General features: G+C 45.6%; 1 protein-coding gene across 2 annotated transcripts in view; it reads left to right on the top strand.

Annotated features, from left to right (window-relative positions):
- VPS33B (VPS33B late endosome and lysosome associated) overlaps nt 1-17832 on the top strand; it is a 613489-nt gene that overhangs the window by 429002 nt on the left and 166655 nt on the right. For both annotated transcript variants that reach the window (XR_014978823.1, XM_085644389.1), the window contains exon 18: nt 12346-12392. Coding sequence is in view for 1 of the 2 variants with exons in the window: in XM_085644389.1 (XP_085500515.1) it covers nt 12346-12392 (47 nt within the window). In the remaining variant the exon portion in view is untranslated. The remainder of the gene's footprint in view (nt 1-12345; nt 12393-17832) is intronic.

The raw sequence follows: 17832 nt of genomic DNA, 5'->3' as shown, positions 1-17832 counted from the left end.
CTCTCTGAGTGTGGATGGAAATCGCCCTTTTTCATTGGCCTCTTCATACATAGCTAGCAAATGAGGCTCCAACTCGTCTGCATACGCCTTGTAGAATTCGCTTGAGAGTCCGTCAGGCCCGGCGCCTTCCTAATAGGAAGGGCCTGAATCGTGTCCCTGATTTCTTCTGCCTCTATCGGCCGAGACAGGTACTCCTGTTGCGCGTTAGACAGCCAGACAAGAGCGATATCAGCTAAGTACTCATTCAATTCCTCTGATTCAGTCCCACCCTTTGATGTATAGAGATTAGCATAGAATTTCTGAAACTGGGCAGTGATTGCGTGTGGTGTATAGTGATCCTCCCCCATATCGTCCGTGATCTGAGTAATAGTGTTATGGTCCTGCCTCATCTTAACCCTGACAGCAAGATTATGCCCTGGCCGACTGCCCTCACGATACGCTCTTGCCAAATATCTCCTTGACAGGTACTTCCCCTCAACAGCCGCCAGTTCATTATATTCTCCCACCAGTTCTTTAATTTTGGCCAGTGTAGCCAAGTTTGGAGATGTTTCTTGATCGCGTTCGAGCTGCTTCAATGCAGCCTCCATCCTCGAGAGCCGCCCCCTGATATCCCTTAATATGACTGCATTTGTACTGATACAAGTCCCTCTTATCGCGGCTTTAAAGGCCTCCCAGAGAGTGGCCGCTTCACTAACTGTCCCCATGTTGAGAGTAAAGTATTGCTAAATAGCTTCTCTGATCGTGTCCTTATATGTCGGGTCAAGCAGCGCCTCAGCTTTAAATCTCAAAGTAAACTGACAGGGGATCATAGTCGGGATATGTAGTGTGAGCTTGACCGGATTGTGGTCTGACAGAGTTCTGGGTAGCCTAGCAATGTCGGACACCCATGTATTAGCCTCTTCGCTGAGGAGCCAGTAGTCTAGCCTTGACCAACTTCCATGGGCAGTGAACATGCAAGTCCCTTCTAATGTGTCCACATTTTGCTTTCTCCTTGTGTCCACAAGCCTGAGTTCCTCCATTCCTGCTATAATGACATTTACAGCCCTAGGAGAATGCCCTCTTTGCTGGCTCGATTTATCTTTGGAGAGATCTAAATGTGTATTGAGGTCTCCACCCCATACTATTTCTGATTCTGGCCACCCTCACAGTATCCTCAGCCGCTCCTCATAGAATTTTGGTTTGTCCATGTTGGGCCCATAGGTGTTCACTAATGTGATGTGCATCCCATGAAGTTTACTATGGACAATGGCATACCTTCAGTTGCCATCTATGGCTGAGTTGAGCACTATGAAGGAAGTGCCTTTTTTGACTAGTATAGCCACCCCTTTTGCGTAGGATGAGTACGAAGAAAACATGCGATACCTCGCCCAGTCTGCACCTATCCTATTCTCATTGTGTTTAGTAAGATGTTTCTCCTGGAGGAGAGCTACCTTGATGTGGTGTCTGTCGAGTTGTGCTAAAACTTATCTTATTTTCTTGGGACTGTTCAGCCCATGCACATTCCACGTCACACATGCAATTGAAGCACTATCTGTCTGTGTAACCCCAGCCATCTAACATATCCAAGACATATGGACCATCAATATGCGACCAAATACCGAATAAAGAGATGCCAAGATGGCAGCAAGCCATATAGAACAGTCCCGCAAAACAGGAAAAGAGAACTCCCCACCCCTTACCCCATCCCATCCACAACAGCATCCCAAATATGCTGAGGACAGTGTATAACAGAGCCCACCCCCAACACTTAGAAAACCTTCTTAAGAGAAAAATAAAAGCGGGGATCACCAACTGGAGGGTCATTAGGAGCCCGAACAGCCTCCATCATGAAGGTGGCCAGGCGGTACGGGTCACAGTCCGCACCACAGTTACCCTGTGTAAGTCTGCAGCATATTCACGGTCTTTGTGTAGGCTCAAAACGAAGGTCTGCCTTCATTCTTGATACTAGTCTATCGATTGCTGCGAGCGTTGGGTGCGTTTTTTTTTAGCATGGTTTTCAGGAACACTTGCACCGCCTTGGGGGAATTGTACATTTTTTGCTGTCCCTCGTAGTCAGTCCGCAGCCTTGCCAGGTATAACACGGCATATGTGGTGTTTGCTTTCTGTAGTTGCTTCTTAACCGTTGTATATGCTCTCCATGCCGCTTGCACCGCAGCTGTAAAATCCAGGTAGAAGGCCACCTGGAATCCCCGCTAGTTAGATCAGCTTTCTCGCAGGCCTGACAAAGATTTGCGTCATGATCACGGTAATTTAAAAGCTTGGCAATTACCGGCATGGGGCGCACCAGAGGACGGCCTCGCTGCCAAAGATCTGTGGGCGCGCTCGACTACAAACAATGCTGACAAGCTTTCTCGGCTGAACAGTTCGATAAGGATCTGTTGCACATATTCCTCCATCTTTCCGGTATTGGTGGACTCCGGAATGCCGATAATGCAAATGTTGCTGCACCAAGAACGTGCCTCTAAATCTTCATTTTTGGCCTGAATGATGGAGAGGAGCTTCTCCATGTCGGTGCAGTTGCTTGCTGTGGCTTGAACATCATCTTCTACATTAGAAATCCTCTGCTCCGCCTCTGTGATACTGGAGGCTTGTTTATCCAGTTTGGTCCCCATGGAAACCATCCGTTGGCTCAAGGTGTTCATTTTACTGTCTATGGACATAAGGCACTGCTGCATGGCCTGAAGTGTCGCTGCAAGTTGAGTAGAGTCCAGCGCAGCTGGGGACTGTTCCTGGGCGCCCTAATAATTTTGCGCCGTTTTCTCACTTCAAATCTAAGGCGAGGCTGTCCCTTATCCGGTTTGCCCATTTTTATATGTGATCTCAAAATGGCGGCTTCTCTCGCGACTGGCAGGGATCTTTATCTGTATGCAGCAGAATCGTTCCGTCTGACTGTTCAGATGTTTGAGTGATGGCCCTCAGGTCCGAATCCTATGCCCCACACATCCGCTGACAAACAGTTGAGGCCTCTCCCCAGTTACTTCACCGGCTGAGCACTTAGTATTTGCTTTGCCTTCATGCATTCAAATCGCGGGCCCAGTGCACCCTCATCCTCCACTGCACAGCCACTATGTGGAAGGTTCAGGTCTTTTTTCTTTTTAAAAAAAATCTTTTTTGTGTGCGTGTGTAAAAGTTCCTCCTTGATTATGGTGACCTCTGCAGTCTCCCTGGTGCGTCCCGGCAATCCATGGTGGGTCCTCACTGCTTGTAGGCCCTCTCTCGACCCTCCGTCTCGGCATCCAGGGTTTTGATATGGCGACACCGCCACCTCTCTGCTCTACGTTTGCCTCCGGCGGGCCACCTGATCAGCAGGTTAGTCAGCAAGCGCCCCCGCAGCCGGTGTCAATGTCTTTCGCGCCAGAGCCAGCAAGCCACGCCTCAGCCCAATCCGTCTCACACCTCCAGGCAAAGCCCCAGCAGGTAGACCAGAGCCCACGCGATACCGGCTTCCACAACCTAGAACCCTCTTGCGGTCCCCTTCGCAACGTCAGCACAGCTACAGTTCATGGGCTGCAGAGTTGTGGTTTGCCCCTCCGCTGTCTTGGCGCCCCTCGGGCCGCGTGAGATCATGGGCCTGTCTGTGCCCGGTCGCACACACCTCGTGTCTGCAGCCTCTGCGCGCCCTCAAGCAGTGTTTCAGAGCAGTACTATGCAGCGGTGTCCCTTCTGCACTCTCAGCGTTTATTTCGGGGTCCGTGGGTGCTAGATGTGAGGATATTGGGCGGATATATTTTGCCTGGCCGGTGGAGCTGCACTAATGTGCGGCCATCTTGCTTCAGGCTCTCTAGCGCCCCCCAATGATAGAACAAACTTTTTGATGGCAGAGGAAAGGGGAGTGACCTGCATGTGATATTAATGATAGCTGATAATATTATATAATCCTATACTGAGTCTGCTTTGAAAGCTAGATGCCATCTGGTACTAGAGGATTATTACTATTGACTCACATGTCTGACGCTACAGAGCGGTGGAACTGAAACTGAAGACACAGCATAAAGTCACAAAGACCACAACTGGGAGAGGAAAGATGCATTGCCCTGTGTCCGAAACAGTCTGTGGCAACACTTATAGTCCCTTGAAAGAGACTACCAATACTTAACTAGACTACTGGAAAACACTTGTTGGAATTTTGAATTGTTAAGATGTTGGTATTTGGACAACAAACATGACCTGAATTAGGGTGGTGGCCATTTTGAATCCCACGGCACGGTAAAGTCGGGTGAGGGTTGATTGGGGGTGGGGGTTTGAGGGGATACAGCGACATCAGCAGACCTAAGCAGGAGGTTCAGACCCATCTCCTTCCTTCCATGGAGTGGACCGGGACAGAGTGTGCTGTCCGTAAGTGCATCAAATTACGCAAACACTATAATTGTTGACTTAAATTAATTAAATTAAAAGGGGATTGGAGATAAAACCACTCACCAGATACAAAGCTGAGATAGTATGCTTGCAAAAAATGCATATGAACGGTATAACCCGGAATGTCTAGGCTCAGGTTACACAACTGTGTCCAGAGGGGTAGCGATATTGTTCAAGAAAGCATTGCCGTTTCACATCATACAATCATGGGCAGATGAAGCGGGCTGTTACACAACGGTACATGGGGAGCGGGAGGTGGCTGGATTCAAGCTAGCCTGGCTGATGAAGGGTGTTACCCAAAAACCGGTCCTAGGATGCTTGTTTCCGGTTCAGGGAAGACCTGGCTTGGCAGTTCAGGCTAGACTGTTCCCATGAGGCACAGGGTCAAGACTGATTTGCATTTAGCTGGGTCTGAACTGAGGTGGCAAAGTGAGCTACAGCATGATGATGGATTCAACCCAGATCTGTCACTGCGGGTGAGTGAAAAGTTTCAGCGCTCCGTCCATCATCTCCTTGTGTTTGCTTTGTTCGCCCTAAGTTGGTAGGGTATACCCAGACTTGGGTCCCTTGCTCACTTTGCCACTAGATTCGAGCTAGCCTGGCTGATGATGGGTATTACCCAGAAACCGGTCTCAGGATGCTTGTTTCCTGTTGAAGGAAGACCTGGCTTGGCAGTTCGGGCTGGACTGTTCCCATGAGGTACAGGATCAAGACTGATTTGCATATAGCTGGGTCTGAACTGAGGTGGCGAAGTGAGCTAAAGAATGATGATGGATTCAACCCAGATCTGTGACTGGGGGTGAGTGTCTGAAAGGTTTTAGCGCTCTGTCCAACATCTTTTGTTTGCTTGGTATTTGTACAACAGATATGACATGAATTAGGGTGGTGGCCATTTTGAATACCACAGCACGGTAAAGTAGGGTGGTGGTTGATGGGGGTCGAGGGTATACAGCAACATCAGCTGACTAAGCAGGAAGTTCAGACACATATCTTTCCTTCAATGGAGTGGAACGGGACAGTTTGCGCTGTCCGTAAGTGCATCAAATGACGCAAATACTATAATTGTGGACTTAATTTAATTAAAAGGGGATTGGAGATAAAACCACTCACCAGATACAAAGCTGAGATGGTATACTTGCAAGCGGGAGGTGGAACCATAATGCTGGTTAATGCTTTTGTGCCCCCTGGACTACAGAAGATTACAGTAGTTGGGATAATTACAGACAGAGGTGCCACAGATTTGGACAAATTGAGCACAAAACAGGCTAATTCTACTCTGAAGTGGAAACTAGAGGGGTCCTCCCAAGTTACAGGTATGGAAGATGTGTGAAGAGCGATGCATGGGACTGAGAGAAGGTACTCTTTCTGTTCAGGGGCACATGACATGCTGTCTAGAATAGATTACTTTTCCATGCATAAAGTCAAAGATGCCAAATAATATGCACTACGGATCTCTGACCATTCCCATTGTCAGTAAAGCTACAGGCTAAGAGACCAGAAGAGAAATGGGAGTGGCATATGGCCAGGTGGGAGATAGAAGGAAGAGACACCGACATATGACTGAGCTTGAGCAATATCCGATCAGATTGGAAAGAGGCTATGTTAATGCCCCAACGGAGAGCGATAGAAGGAAACCAGGCCTTAAAAAGGAAGAATATAGAGCAGTCGCCAAACACGAAGTCAAGACAACCTACCTAGTAAAACAAAAGCAGCTGTACAAAACCAGAGATAAAGCAGGGAAAATACTCACATGGTTGGGGAATTGTGAAAGAGAATCTAATCACATCACAGAGATAGTAACAGCAGATGAAGTGAGAATGGTAGAAAATGGAACAATAGTCACAGTGTTTGTAGATTACTTTAAACGTTTCCATGAGTCACAGTCCGCAACGTCGCCATAAGAGATAGGCGATTTCGCTGGGTATTGGCCTACTAGATACTTGACTACACATGTGAATTTGTTTGAGGAAAACATCAGGATGGAAGAGGTCAGAGATGCACTTGCACATTTGCAATTGGGAATTATGCGGGGATCCAATGGACTTCCTATGGATTTCTTTAAGACAATGCAGGCCTCTTGCATGCGGTATAAATAGAAGCTTTTCAACTACGAGCACTGCCATTAGACTTAGAAGCTGTAACAATCACACTGATCCCTAAGGCAGGGAAATGTCTCATACCGTCCAGTTTCTCTACTCAACACAACAGTGCTGGCAAAGGTGTTGGCAAACAGGCTGAAATCGGTAATATTCGAGTCTGTATCAGACCGGTTTTTATGCCTCACAGGTAGACAAAACTAAATTTAAGGTGCCTACATAATAAACTAGCAAGCTATAATGACATAGGGGAGCCCCTGGTCATAGCATCGCTGGACATCAAATATACGTTCAACTCATTGCAATTGCTTTTCCGTTTTGCAATCTTGGAGAAAATGGCATTTGGACCTAAAAATCTGAGATGGGTTAAACTGTTAAATACTAATCCGTAAAGAAGTCCAGCTCAATGGCAGCTGTCAAATGATTTCCTGGTAGGGAGGGGTACAAGACCGGGGTGTCCTTTGTCGCCTATGCTGTTTGCACTGGCGATAGAGGCACTGGCGGAGTTGATTTGAGTGAATGCCCAGGTACGAGGATGGAAATGGAATGATGACTGGGAGGAGAGGATATGATTGCATGCGGATGATATCTTGCTTTATTTGGCCAAGTCAGATGCCTTCCTATCAAGACTTAGTGAAATCTTCCATTGCTATGGTGAATTCTCAGGGCTACCCATTAATTAGGAGAAGTCCCTGATTTTCCCGCTGAGGAGCTGGCTGGCACCAGCGGACCTACCATTGCTGTTGAGAATTGAGATGAGAAACTTTAAGCACTTGGGCATATTGATAACTAAGGAGGCAAAGGCACATTACGATCACAACCTGGTTCCGATGATGCATAGGTTGGAAGGGGATATTAAGCACTGGAGTGCATTGCCGCTGTCCATTCTCAGCAGAGCAGCAATGTTCAAAATGATAGCTTTCCCAAAACTGCCTTATATTGTAAAACTGTCCGTCGCACTGTTTGTGAAAATCAATACATTGCTGATGACACTGTTGTGGGCAGGGGGTCAGCCGAGAATTGCAATGAGAACACTGCAGAGGTCCAAATACGGAGGAGGTATTGCACTATCAAATATTAAAAGATATTGCAGGGGGCCCAAGTAGTTACAATTACTGAATGGGCATTCACGGCTCTGGGTGACTGGTTTTCATATGGTTCAGCAGGAACTGGGTGACAAAAGTTACGTACACGCGTTATAGGGAGGGAAGCTAGGGAAGGACATCATACCGGCTGCAGCGATAGTGGTCCACACTTAGCATAGACTTAACAAGGAAATGAAATGCGATAAACGATTCACCCCAAAACACACCTATGGGTGGGATTTAGAATGCCACAGGTGATGACACTTGAGGTTCTGTAAATCGGGTGATATTGGACTGTCTCAACTCAAAGATGTTTGGGGTGCCAATGGAGTGGTACCGTTTTAGCCTCGGCAGAGCAAATAGGATACAAATGTTTTGATTACTTGATGGGTCTATAGGAACGAAGCGTATATTGCAAACATATAGAACATTGATGAGGAACACACAGACTGGACTGGGGAAATTACAGGAACATTTGCTCACTGACATTGGGGATATAGTTGAGGATGTTCGGCAATCTGCAATCAGATTTCCTGTGGATGTTGCAATTAAACCCAGCTTTAGGTTGATCCACCTAAAAATATTGCATCAAATCTATTATAGTAGAACCTTACTATAGAAAATTGGAAAGGCAGGTCATAACCAATGTCTCAAACTTTGGAGCGGCAGGGACGTTCATGCTCACTTTATGGGAATGTGCAAACCTGCAAATGTTCTGGCACACTGTTCTCAAAAAATTAAAGGGATCAACAAACTGACGCATTGAGGCAGACCTCAAGATGATCGTGCTGGGTATATGGAATAACTCCGACTTGACACAATACAAACGAAACCTTGTTAATTTGGGATTTATGGTAGCAAAAAGAGATCTTGTGTAGTAAAAAGGATGCGCTGATGTACTAAGAGTTATAGACAGGAAGCCTGGGATGGTTGCCTGTATAATGATGGAGAAGTAAATATATAATGGACACGCGGTACGAGAAAATGTGAGAAAATTTGGGGAGGATGGGAGGAAGAAGTAGTTGGGTAAGAATCTATATGATATGATGTGTAGTGAATACTCATTAGATCCATAGGAATGCATGTTTACAGGGTCTAGATACTGAGAGTAGTTTAATAAACTGAAGGCATCATTCCTTGTTATGAAGAGTCATCATGATTAATGTTCAAAATGTTCAAGATACAACGAGGTTTGATGTATAATGGCGGGTGAGGGTGGAAATAAGAGATGCTGAAGGTGATGCCAATGTTGTGCTATAATGTTGTTCAGGAAACATCATAAAATTAAAAATTTTAAAAAAAGCAAAATGTGATGGATATTCAGTCGGTCAAATTACAATTGTTACACACTATAATGCACTTGTAATTCTGTGGAAGGGACATCTGGCACATTTCTGCTGGACTATCCCATCCGTCAATTTTTGAATAAGGCTGTTAGTCTTTCATTCAGAGTGACACCCAGACACTTTCTTCTGTCTATGATAGTGGGTTTTCAGTCACTAATGTTACAGTAACCAGTCCATCATTGAGCTAGTATACTAGAATGAGTCGACAAAATAAGGAGAAATTTTGAAGAGCTCAATTTCAAGTGGTTTGTCATCATCCAGTCTTGCACATTTTTTTAGTCAAGGAGCAATCGTTGGGAGAGCAGATCTTAAGGTACAGATGTGTATCATCAGCATAATAATGACAAAAGGTTACTGAGTTCTCCTATAAGGCTCTGAGTTGTTCTATAGACAGTTTAAAGAGAGACTGAGAGCGAGCCAGAATAGAACCTTGAGGAAGACCTTGGGTTAAAGGGACAGAACTTGAGAAGCAATTAATATTTTTGACCTGCTGATTATGAAAAAAACCAGTTAAAGACTGGGTCATCTGTGCCCATACACTCTCTGAGAGCAAGGTTTCTAAAAGTGTAAGACCAAGGAAGATGTTCCTCAATTGTAGAGTTCTGTGGGAAACGACGGGGAAGAAGAATTCAATCTTTTTCTTTCAGTTTTGGGAGGAGCTCCCACTTCGAGGACATCGGTAATTTTTTGTAGTTTGTAGGGTAGACACTGCCATTTTGGTTGGGATGAGGAGAAAAAACAGAGTAGAAACTACTAATGTCAGGGAATTGATATTAATGTTTTTGCTGTCACAAAACAAGTTTAACTTCTGTTTGTTTTGATGAGAAATGTTCTACTGCGTGTAGAAAACAGAGGAAAGGTACCTGGAAATGGTCTGATCATTCTATGGGAATTGGGTTTTTAATACTCAGCAGATAATTCTTACATTGATTACATCCAAGATAACACATTTATGATGAGTAGGGTTGTGGCAGTGTTCAATTAGATCATTGCTGGAAATCAATGAGGTGAGTGTATTAGCAGCAGTGTTTCTGAGTTACCAGAGTGAAGGTTAAAATTTCATAAGAAAATAGTGGATTCTGAGATAACATGTTTGTTAGTAATGTGCTCCATACTTTTTAAAATGTTTTTTAAGGTTTTTGCATTGTCTCTTGGTGGATGATAAATTACATTTAGTCTCAGGGGTGTGTTTGAAAATTATATATCCAAAAGGCAGACACTGAAATGATAACAAAGAGAAAGAAGTTAATTGCCTGCTGTGAACCGAGTTGTCCACCTCATCTTTCATGGCTGAGCACAACAAGAAATGAATTAGTCAGGAGGAAGAAGGTGATCCACTACACTCTCTGGCACGTCATTGAACCAATTCTCAGTAGGAACAAGAAGGTCAAGATTTTGGTGCACTATAGTGTCAATAATTACAAGTCGCTGATCTACTACTTTCTTGGAGACATCGCAAAGAGCAATTTGCCATTTAGGTTTAGGCTGTGGTGATTGAATGGTTGTAGCTGAATCTGGATGAGGTTGTTGTGGCTTGCCGTTCTCAAAACTGAGTTATTTTGTGCAGGCTTTTTTTCTAAGAATGAGCGAAATTCATAGTTTAAAATAAATGGCTGCTCTGGTTGGGTTCAAGGGATAAAAGATGTTGCTGTCATTCATCATCAAGGGAAACACAAATGTCCTCATTGGAAAAGTGGGTACTTGGTTTATGGGAACGGGGATCAAGGCTGTTCCTCCGTACAATATGAATGTTCTGGTGGAGAATGACAGGAAAAAGTGTCCTTCTGAATGCAGAGAGAACTTATGGTGTGGCATTGAAAAGTACAATTGAGTCATCATGTTGCTTATGTTATCAATTTTATGAAAGGAAATCCAGCATATGTGGGTTAGAAATAATGAGGTACTGAAGGGGACAAGCTTGATTTGTAGGCGGTGGCTATACTGTGTAGCGGTATAATCAGGTGCCTTAAAAGACCTGTAGTCTTGGGTTTCTAAGGTTTGCCCTCTAGTAATCCCCAAGTGTGTGACTTACATCACCATTAAGTGTATGCTTTGAAAAGAAGACTTCCTTATGCTGGTTGCTGCGGTCAACATCCAAAGTTACCAGTGGGGCCCTGAGTGTCTCAGTAATTAAAGAAGAGGGGCATGAATTGAAAGAAAGGGAAGGGAAGGTTTTTGAATGCAGGAGAAGAGGGGGAAGTTAGAGAGCGAAATGTGGATGATAAGAGGTTGAGTACTTTTCAATGCAAAAGATAAACCTTAGATGGCATAAGATTATAGATAGTAACAATTAAGAAAGAATCTACTTGGGTATCCAAGAGAGCAGTGTAGCGGTTCTGTTTCTTGTCGAGAGGGGAAGGACATTGGCAGAAAAGGGTGAAATTGGGAGATATGAGAATGCTAATTGGCAGAAAAGGGAGAAATGGGGAGGGAGGAGAATCCTGAAAGGAGATGTTCGCGGATGCAGGTGAAAGAGGTTGAGAAAAGTATTATTGGAGGATTGATAGAGGAGGTTGGAGGTGAGGAGAGAGAACATAAGGACATTGTAGTGTGGGTGTCGAATACAGGGGCGAAAAAAACTAAGGGAAGCAGGAGTTGTAGGGAAGATTGAGCAGGACATCTGGAGATTCAAAATAAAAATATTTAACCCACTCCACTTAGAGAGCATACACCTCCTGTAGAACCTCGTGTATGTCCACATTCACTTGTATATGTGGCGAACCACAGAGGGTATATCATTAGGGTATCCTCAAGATGATTTTCTTCGTCCCATTTGTCTTGGTCCTCGAGGGTGATGTGCATACCACCTTCAGTGATCCACTGCCAGGACTCAGTGCCTTGAACACAACTCGAGATTCTCTGGATTATTCCCCAGATTGCCCTCCAATCACAAAAACAGTTTGCTAATGTTTTAAAGGTTGAGCTTGCTTCCTGATGTTGTCCCACTTTGTTGTGTTCATCTCTTCATTGCTTCTCAAAAAGATTCCTTGTTTTATTTTTTAAATGCATGGTGGTCCTGAGGCAGGATTCACCCTAATGGCGAGCCTACAACAAAATGGTTGATGCTTATATAATCCTAGGAAGAAGCAGTGGGGATGTAGGTCTCATGAGGAGAGCAGAGGAAGTGGTGGTTTTCCGGATAATTGCATTGCACAAAACCTAAGCTGTAAAATTCGACATCATCTTCCAGAATTAAAGAATGTAAGTTTGGACTGCGTATCTTTAATATGGAAAGCAGACTTTATACATTTTAGAATGCTTACCTGCCCAAACACCAGAAAAAAAGGATCACTGCAGAGGGTGGGAACTGTCTATTAAGTCAAGATGTTATTGGTTGCTCATATTATACAGAAACAGCTCATTTAATTAGCTTATCAAGCTTTACAAAAGCATTCCGTATTATAAATTAAGATATAAGCTTCTTGTATGAATAAATAATCATATTTTCATTTTAAATTGCAGGATTGATACCCAAAGATTACAGATCTCTGAAGACTCAGTATTTGCAGGTTAGTTCATATGACATTTTTAGCACCAGGATATACAAATATGGAAGGAAGTTGACAGTAGGTAAGTAGCTCCAGACCTTATCCAGTCTGCTTATTTAATGTATGCTTTTAACATAGTTGAATCCTTGCTTACGCAATACAAATATTTCTATCTGATAGAGACTTCTAGTCGCAGGTTCCTTTCCTTAGAATATTCCCCAGATGTCAGACTGGATCTTTAAAATCTAGAGCAGTATCTCTGCGCACATCTACCCTGACCCCCTTAAGGAGCCCATGGCAGCGTGTGAAGAAATGGGGTGTATTATATGGTGTGATTGTGTTATTTCACTGTATAGTACACTACCAAACCTTCTTGGGACGAGTTACATTTAGCTTATCTCAAACCTGGGTAGCTGTGTCTTCGAACAGTCAGGCTTTGACAAATGAATAGGTGTGAAGCATTTAAACAGCACCAAAACAATCAAAGAAGCAGAAAATACAACTCTAAAGAAATCCGACACCAATTTATAAAAATAGATTTTTTAATGAATTTATGGGCACAAACACGAAAAAGATCCACCTGAGTGTTCGTAGATTTAGATTTTTTTAAATACATTTTATTAATGCTTTTGACATAGAACAGAAGCGAAAACATTTTGAGACATGCATCATGACGTTATATAACATGAGCCCTCATGACACATATATTCTGCACAGTTGCTACCCATCTGCGCCCTCAGTCTCTTCCTCAGACCCTCCCCCCACTCAGATATAGATTTTTAAAGAAACAATAAATCAAGACTTTTTGCCCAACCGCAAACAAGCATTGGCAAATTCAGTGAATTTTACACACAAAAATGTCAGCAAAAAGTTGCATCAAGGATGAATGTGGTTACTTAGAAGCAATTTAAGTGCCCAACTTCAGCAGGGAGCCAGGCAAGGGGACCAACCAGGCCGAATGGAACAATTGCTTTCGGAAGAAAAGCAATCTCCAGTTCCAGGGTTAGTGGCCAGTTGCCATTAACATCTATGGAGTGGTGCTAATGCAACGGATACAGGATGCTGAAAATGTTTCAAAGATGCTGAAGATGCAGTGTGGTCGATGGTGGTCATCCTGGGGCTTACTCCTCTGTCCACGGTCCTGGTGGGGCGACATTGGCCATAGGGGTTGACGTTCCACCAAAGTCCTCTCAGGTTCAGCAAAAGTCCATTTGCCACTGGACTACAGGTTGCTGGGCACAGCAAAGTCAGCAGTTTCCTTATTTTGGCGATAACTCTCCTCCTGGGAGACCAAGCTGCACTCTGACAACTCTCCCGGGTCCAGTGTATTTGAGTGCAACTTTTCATCATCGGGTCTCGGTCTTCCAGGCTGCATAGGGGCTAGTAGTGATGATCCGGCGATCTCAGCTACCAATTCGCCAGGCAGGCTTCTTCAACTTTTGTGGCCCTGTGCGGTGAACAGGGAGCCAGCCAACTGACTCTTTTGGTCTCTCCTTCTGGCTGGGGCCCGGAGATGTCGTCTCCTCTAGCAGGACACAGTCTTTGCATTTACTAGCCCAAGAAGCAGCAGGTGCAGGCCAACTTCGGTGCGTTCTCTCTTTGCCAGATCTAGGGCCAGCAGGGAAGTCTTTCTTTGGTCTTCTTATCGAGTCCAAGTGAGATTTGAGTTCTGGGGCCAGAGGTAGCTCTTTTATGCCCAGAAAGTGCCCTTAGAGGTGGTCGCAATCACTAGTAAATGAGATACCTGGATTATTTCCACCAGAATGCTCTACTCTGCCCACTCCTAAGATGTCGGGACCCCTCTCTTGGTGTGTGGGGCTTGGTAGCCCACCCAAGGGGTGCGGCTGCTTGTGGCCTACATGCCCACTGAAAAACCAGTTTGGTATCTGGTTTCCCCTCTCTGTCCCAAAGGCCAGGCAGTCTGCCTAAACAGTAGACCAGCCCCTCTCCTATGTGTTCACCATTTCCCCTTCAAAGGTGACTTTACCTTAGAAGCTTGCCTTTTGGGCTAACACCCCATGTTGCTTCCTGCCTAGGGGAGGTTCCACCTAGAAGTAACACCTCCTTTAAGTGCAGGCCCCTATGGTGTCTTTTCTGTGGAGTCATTCACACATCTCCCCAGGAGGTCATAAGGCTGTCTGAAAGGACAGGCCCTATGTGTGTAACCAAAAACAGGCACCGGAAACCTTGGGAAACCAAAGTGGCAACTTACTAAAGTTGCACTTTGCCCACCAGTGACAATAAATTTGATTTAACCATTGGATCGGATTAAATGCACTTACTTTTTTGATACCTTCAAGTACCCACCTCAGTAGTCCGATTCAGAATGTAGCAGGGCTGTAGTATCGGCCTGTAACCCTGTACATCCCAAGAGGGCTACTAGCCTTTCCTCAGTAAAAACGGCAATTTACAGTTTTTTCTGTTTGAACATGTAAGAGTACATGTTCCACTTTTTAAAATACATCACCCTGCCTCAGAACTCGATAGGCCTGCCTTAAAGGTAACTTTCACTTATTAAAAATAGAGGATTCGGCTTTGCCATTATTTTAAATTGCCAAGTCAAGTTAGCAGTTAAAACCACAGTGGCAGTCTGGGAGACCTGTTTTACTTTGTCATACTCATGGTGGCAAAACTGGTGCTGCAGTCCATAAGTGACACTTTAACTTACAGGCCCCTGTCACCCCTCTGCTAGGGCCCCACAAGTATGTTAAGCTATGCCAATTGGGAATAAGCTAATTACACATTTAAATTTTTACGGGTTATAGCACATGCATAGAGTTCCATTTAGCAGAGCTCAGGGCATTTCTGAGCCGGTGCCTAGTAGTCAAAATGGGGGCAAAAAGTGGGGTGAACATGCAAAAAACCTATTTCCTCACACCAAGGATAACTAGTATGAGGAAATTTCTAATGCTAGTGATTTGGACACCTCACCAGACACTGGCCTGGTCTCCCCTTCTAGTGTAGCTACGGAGGAAGGGGCTTTATTGGCTATGGAGGTGTGGAGGGAGTCTGGTTTGGAGGGCAGCTGAGGTCCTGGACCTTATGCTGGCCTTGTCTTGACAGAGGTGCTTCAACCTGGAGTAGCCCCTAAAGAACCTCTTCTCTTCTTTAATTTAGCCCTCACTGATGTTCTGTTTAGGGCCTTCCCCAAGCCCTGCGCAGGCACTCCTTTGCACATGATGATCGCCCGCCGCCATCGCCCCGCTCTTGGGGATCTAGCCTTCCTCACCCAGCACCTCGCCTCCGAGAGCCTGGTCATCCAGACCTACATGTCTAAAGTTAACCTTGGAGTGTTTCCTACCACGACAGTATAGGGAATCTAAGAAACTGGACACCTTTGACAAAAGGATGTTCTGTTCTGCCAGCCTTGCACTGCGGTCTGTGACCGCCGCATGCCTCTTGGGATAGTATACCCACATGGTATGGTACTCAGTAGTGCGAGTGCTGCCCATGGTCTTGGAGGAGGCACAAGCCACCCTGCCCCAGGTTATTGCCGATGGCAGGGAAGGCGCAAAGTTCATGATACGCTGCGGGCTGGACTTAACAGACTCGCTAGGTAGAGTGATTGCTTTGCCAGTAGCACTTCATCACCATGCCTGGGTGAGGTCAACTGTCTTCTTGAGGGATGTCCAGGCTTCCCTTATGGACAATCTTGTTGATGGCACTCGCCTCCTTCGCGACAGGGCAGATTGAGCACTTGAGTGCTTCAAAGGACAGTAGGGCTACCATCTGGTCATTGGGACTCTCCATGGCTCCATGCCAGCCCCATTCTGCCTTCCTCTTCTCCTGTGGCCAGCAGACTCCTCAGTCCCTTCATGGTCACGGATAAAGCTCCCACAAATCTCGTCGAACCTAAGGCCAGAGATCTGCACAGCTCGCAAGCCCCCCAACCCCACTGACCTCCACAACTTGGCTGCCTCCAAATTCCCTTAATATGCCCTTGCAACATCATGGGCAACCAATTTGACAGCAGGATCAAGCACCACCTGCCCCACTGGCGGTCCACAACTTCAGACCAATGAGTGCTCCAAATTCTTCAGTGGCTTTGTGCCTTTACATTCACCAAAACCCTGCTGCCCATGCCACTATCCTCAGACTGACTGACAGATGACCACCTCTCCCTGCTGCATCAGGAAAAGCAGGCTCATTTAGCCAAAGGAACCATCAAGAGGTTACCGACATCAGAATTAGGTCATGGTAGGTCAAGTAGGTCATAGCTATTCCTGCCACTTGCTGGTGCCGAAGAAGGACGGAGACCTCCGCCCTATACTAGACCTATGCCATCTTAACTTCTTCCTGAAAAATAAGTTCAAAATGCTCACTTTGGCTCAGGTCCTGCCTGCCCTGGACTCTGGAGACTGAATGGTAACATTGTACTTGCAGAACTCATATTTCTGTATATCCATCCTTCCAGCCCACTGTTCACGATGGGCCACAAACACTTTCAATTTGCTGTGCTCCCCTGTGACTCTACCAGCATCCCTCAGGTGATAATGAAAGTGATTGCGGAGGTTGAAGCCCATCTGCGGAGGTCAGGGGTTCCAGTCTTCTCCTACCACAGCGACTGGCCATTGGAAGCAGGTTCTTCATGGACAGTTGTCACCCACCTCCAGACTACGAAGGTCCATCTGCATTCGCTGGAATTCACTATCAACATGCCAAAGTCACATCTGACTCCCTCTCAGATGCTTCCTTTCATCAGAGCTAGTCTGAACGCAGTGCAATTCCAGGCCTATCCTCCCTAGTGACGTGGCCTGGATATTCAGGCTGTCAGTCCGATGTTTCAGTCTTTATCCTGGATTTGAGTGAGACTGACTCTGAGGCTTCTGGGTTTTGTAGCCTCCCGCTGGTACAACATGTCTGCTGGCATATGCGGGCTCTACATGGGGCCTGAAGTCCCAGTGGGCACAGCATAACTGTAACTTCACTGATGAGACCCAGATACTGCAATAGACCTTAAGTGGTAGCCAACTAACCGAGATTGGGTTGATGGCAAATACGTCTCCCTTCCCCACCCAGAGCTCAAAGTGGTGACAGATGCATCACTTCTGGGTTGGGGAGGCCTTCTGGGTGAGGTGTAGATCAGAGGAATCTGGTCTCCAACAAAGTCTCAGTTCCACATCAACTTGTTGGAGTCAAGAGCATTTCACTTAGCTTTGAAGGCCTTCCTTCCTTCCATTAAAGTAAGTCTAGTTCAGGTGTTCACAGACAACACCACCACCATGTGGTATTGTGACAAAGAGGGTGGGGTCGTGGACCCTGTGCCAGGAGGCTCTGCACCTCTGGACATGGCTGGAATATCAGGACATTTTCCTGGTCGTACATCTGATCGAATCTCTGAAAGTCAGGGGCGGATGAACTCAGTTGTTGATGTCTCATGGATCATGAAAGGCATCTGGATCTGGTGGTGGTGTAAGGTCTCTTCTGCGAGGGGGCAAACATTAGTTAGATCTATTTGGCA

This window comes from Triturus cristatus, chromosome 3_1 (assembly GCF_964204655.1).
Source record: "Triturus cristatus chromosome 3_1, aTriCri1.1, whole genome shotgun sequence".
In the NCBI taxonomy this organism is placed as follows: domain Eukaryota; kingdom Metazoa; phylum Chordata; class Amphibia; order Caudata; family Salamandridae; genus Triturus; species Triturus cristatus.
The sequence above is the reverse complement of the archived record's forward strand: the minus strand, read 5'-3'. Positions and strand labels throughout refer to the sequence as shown.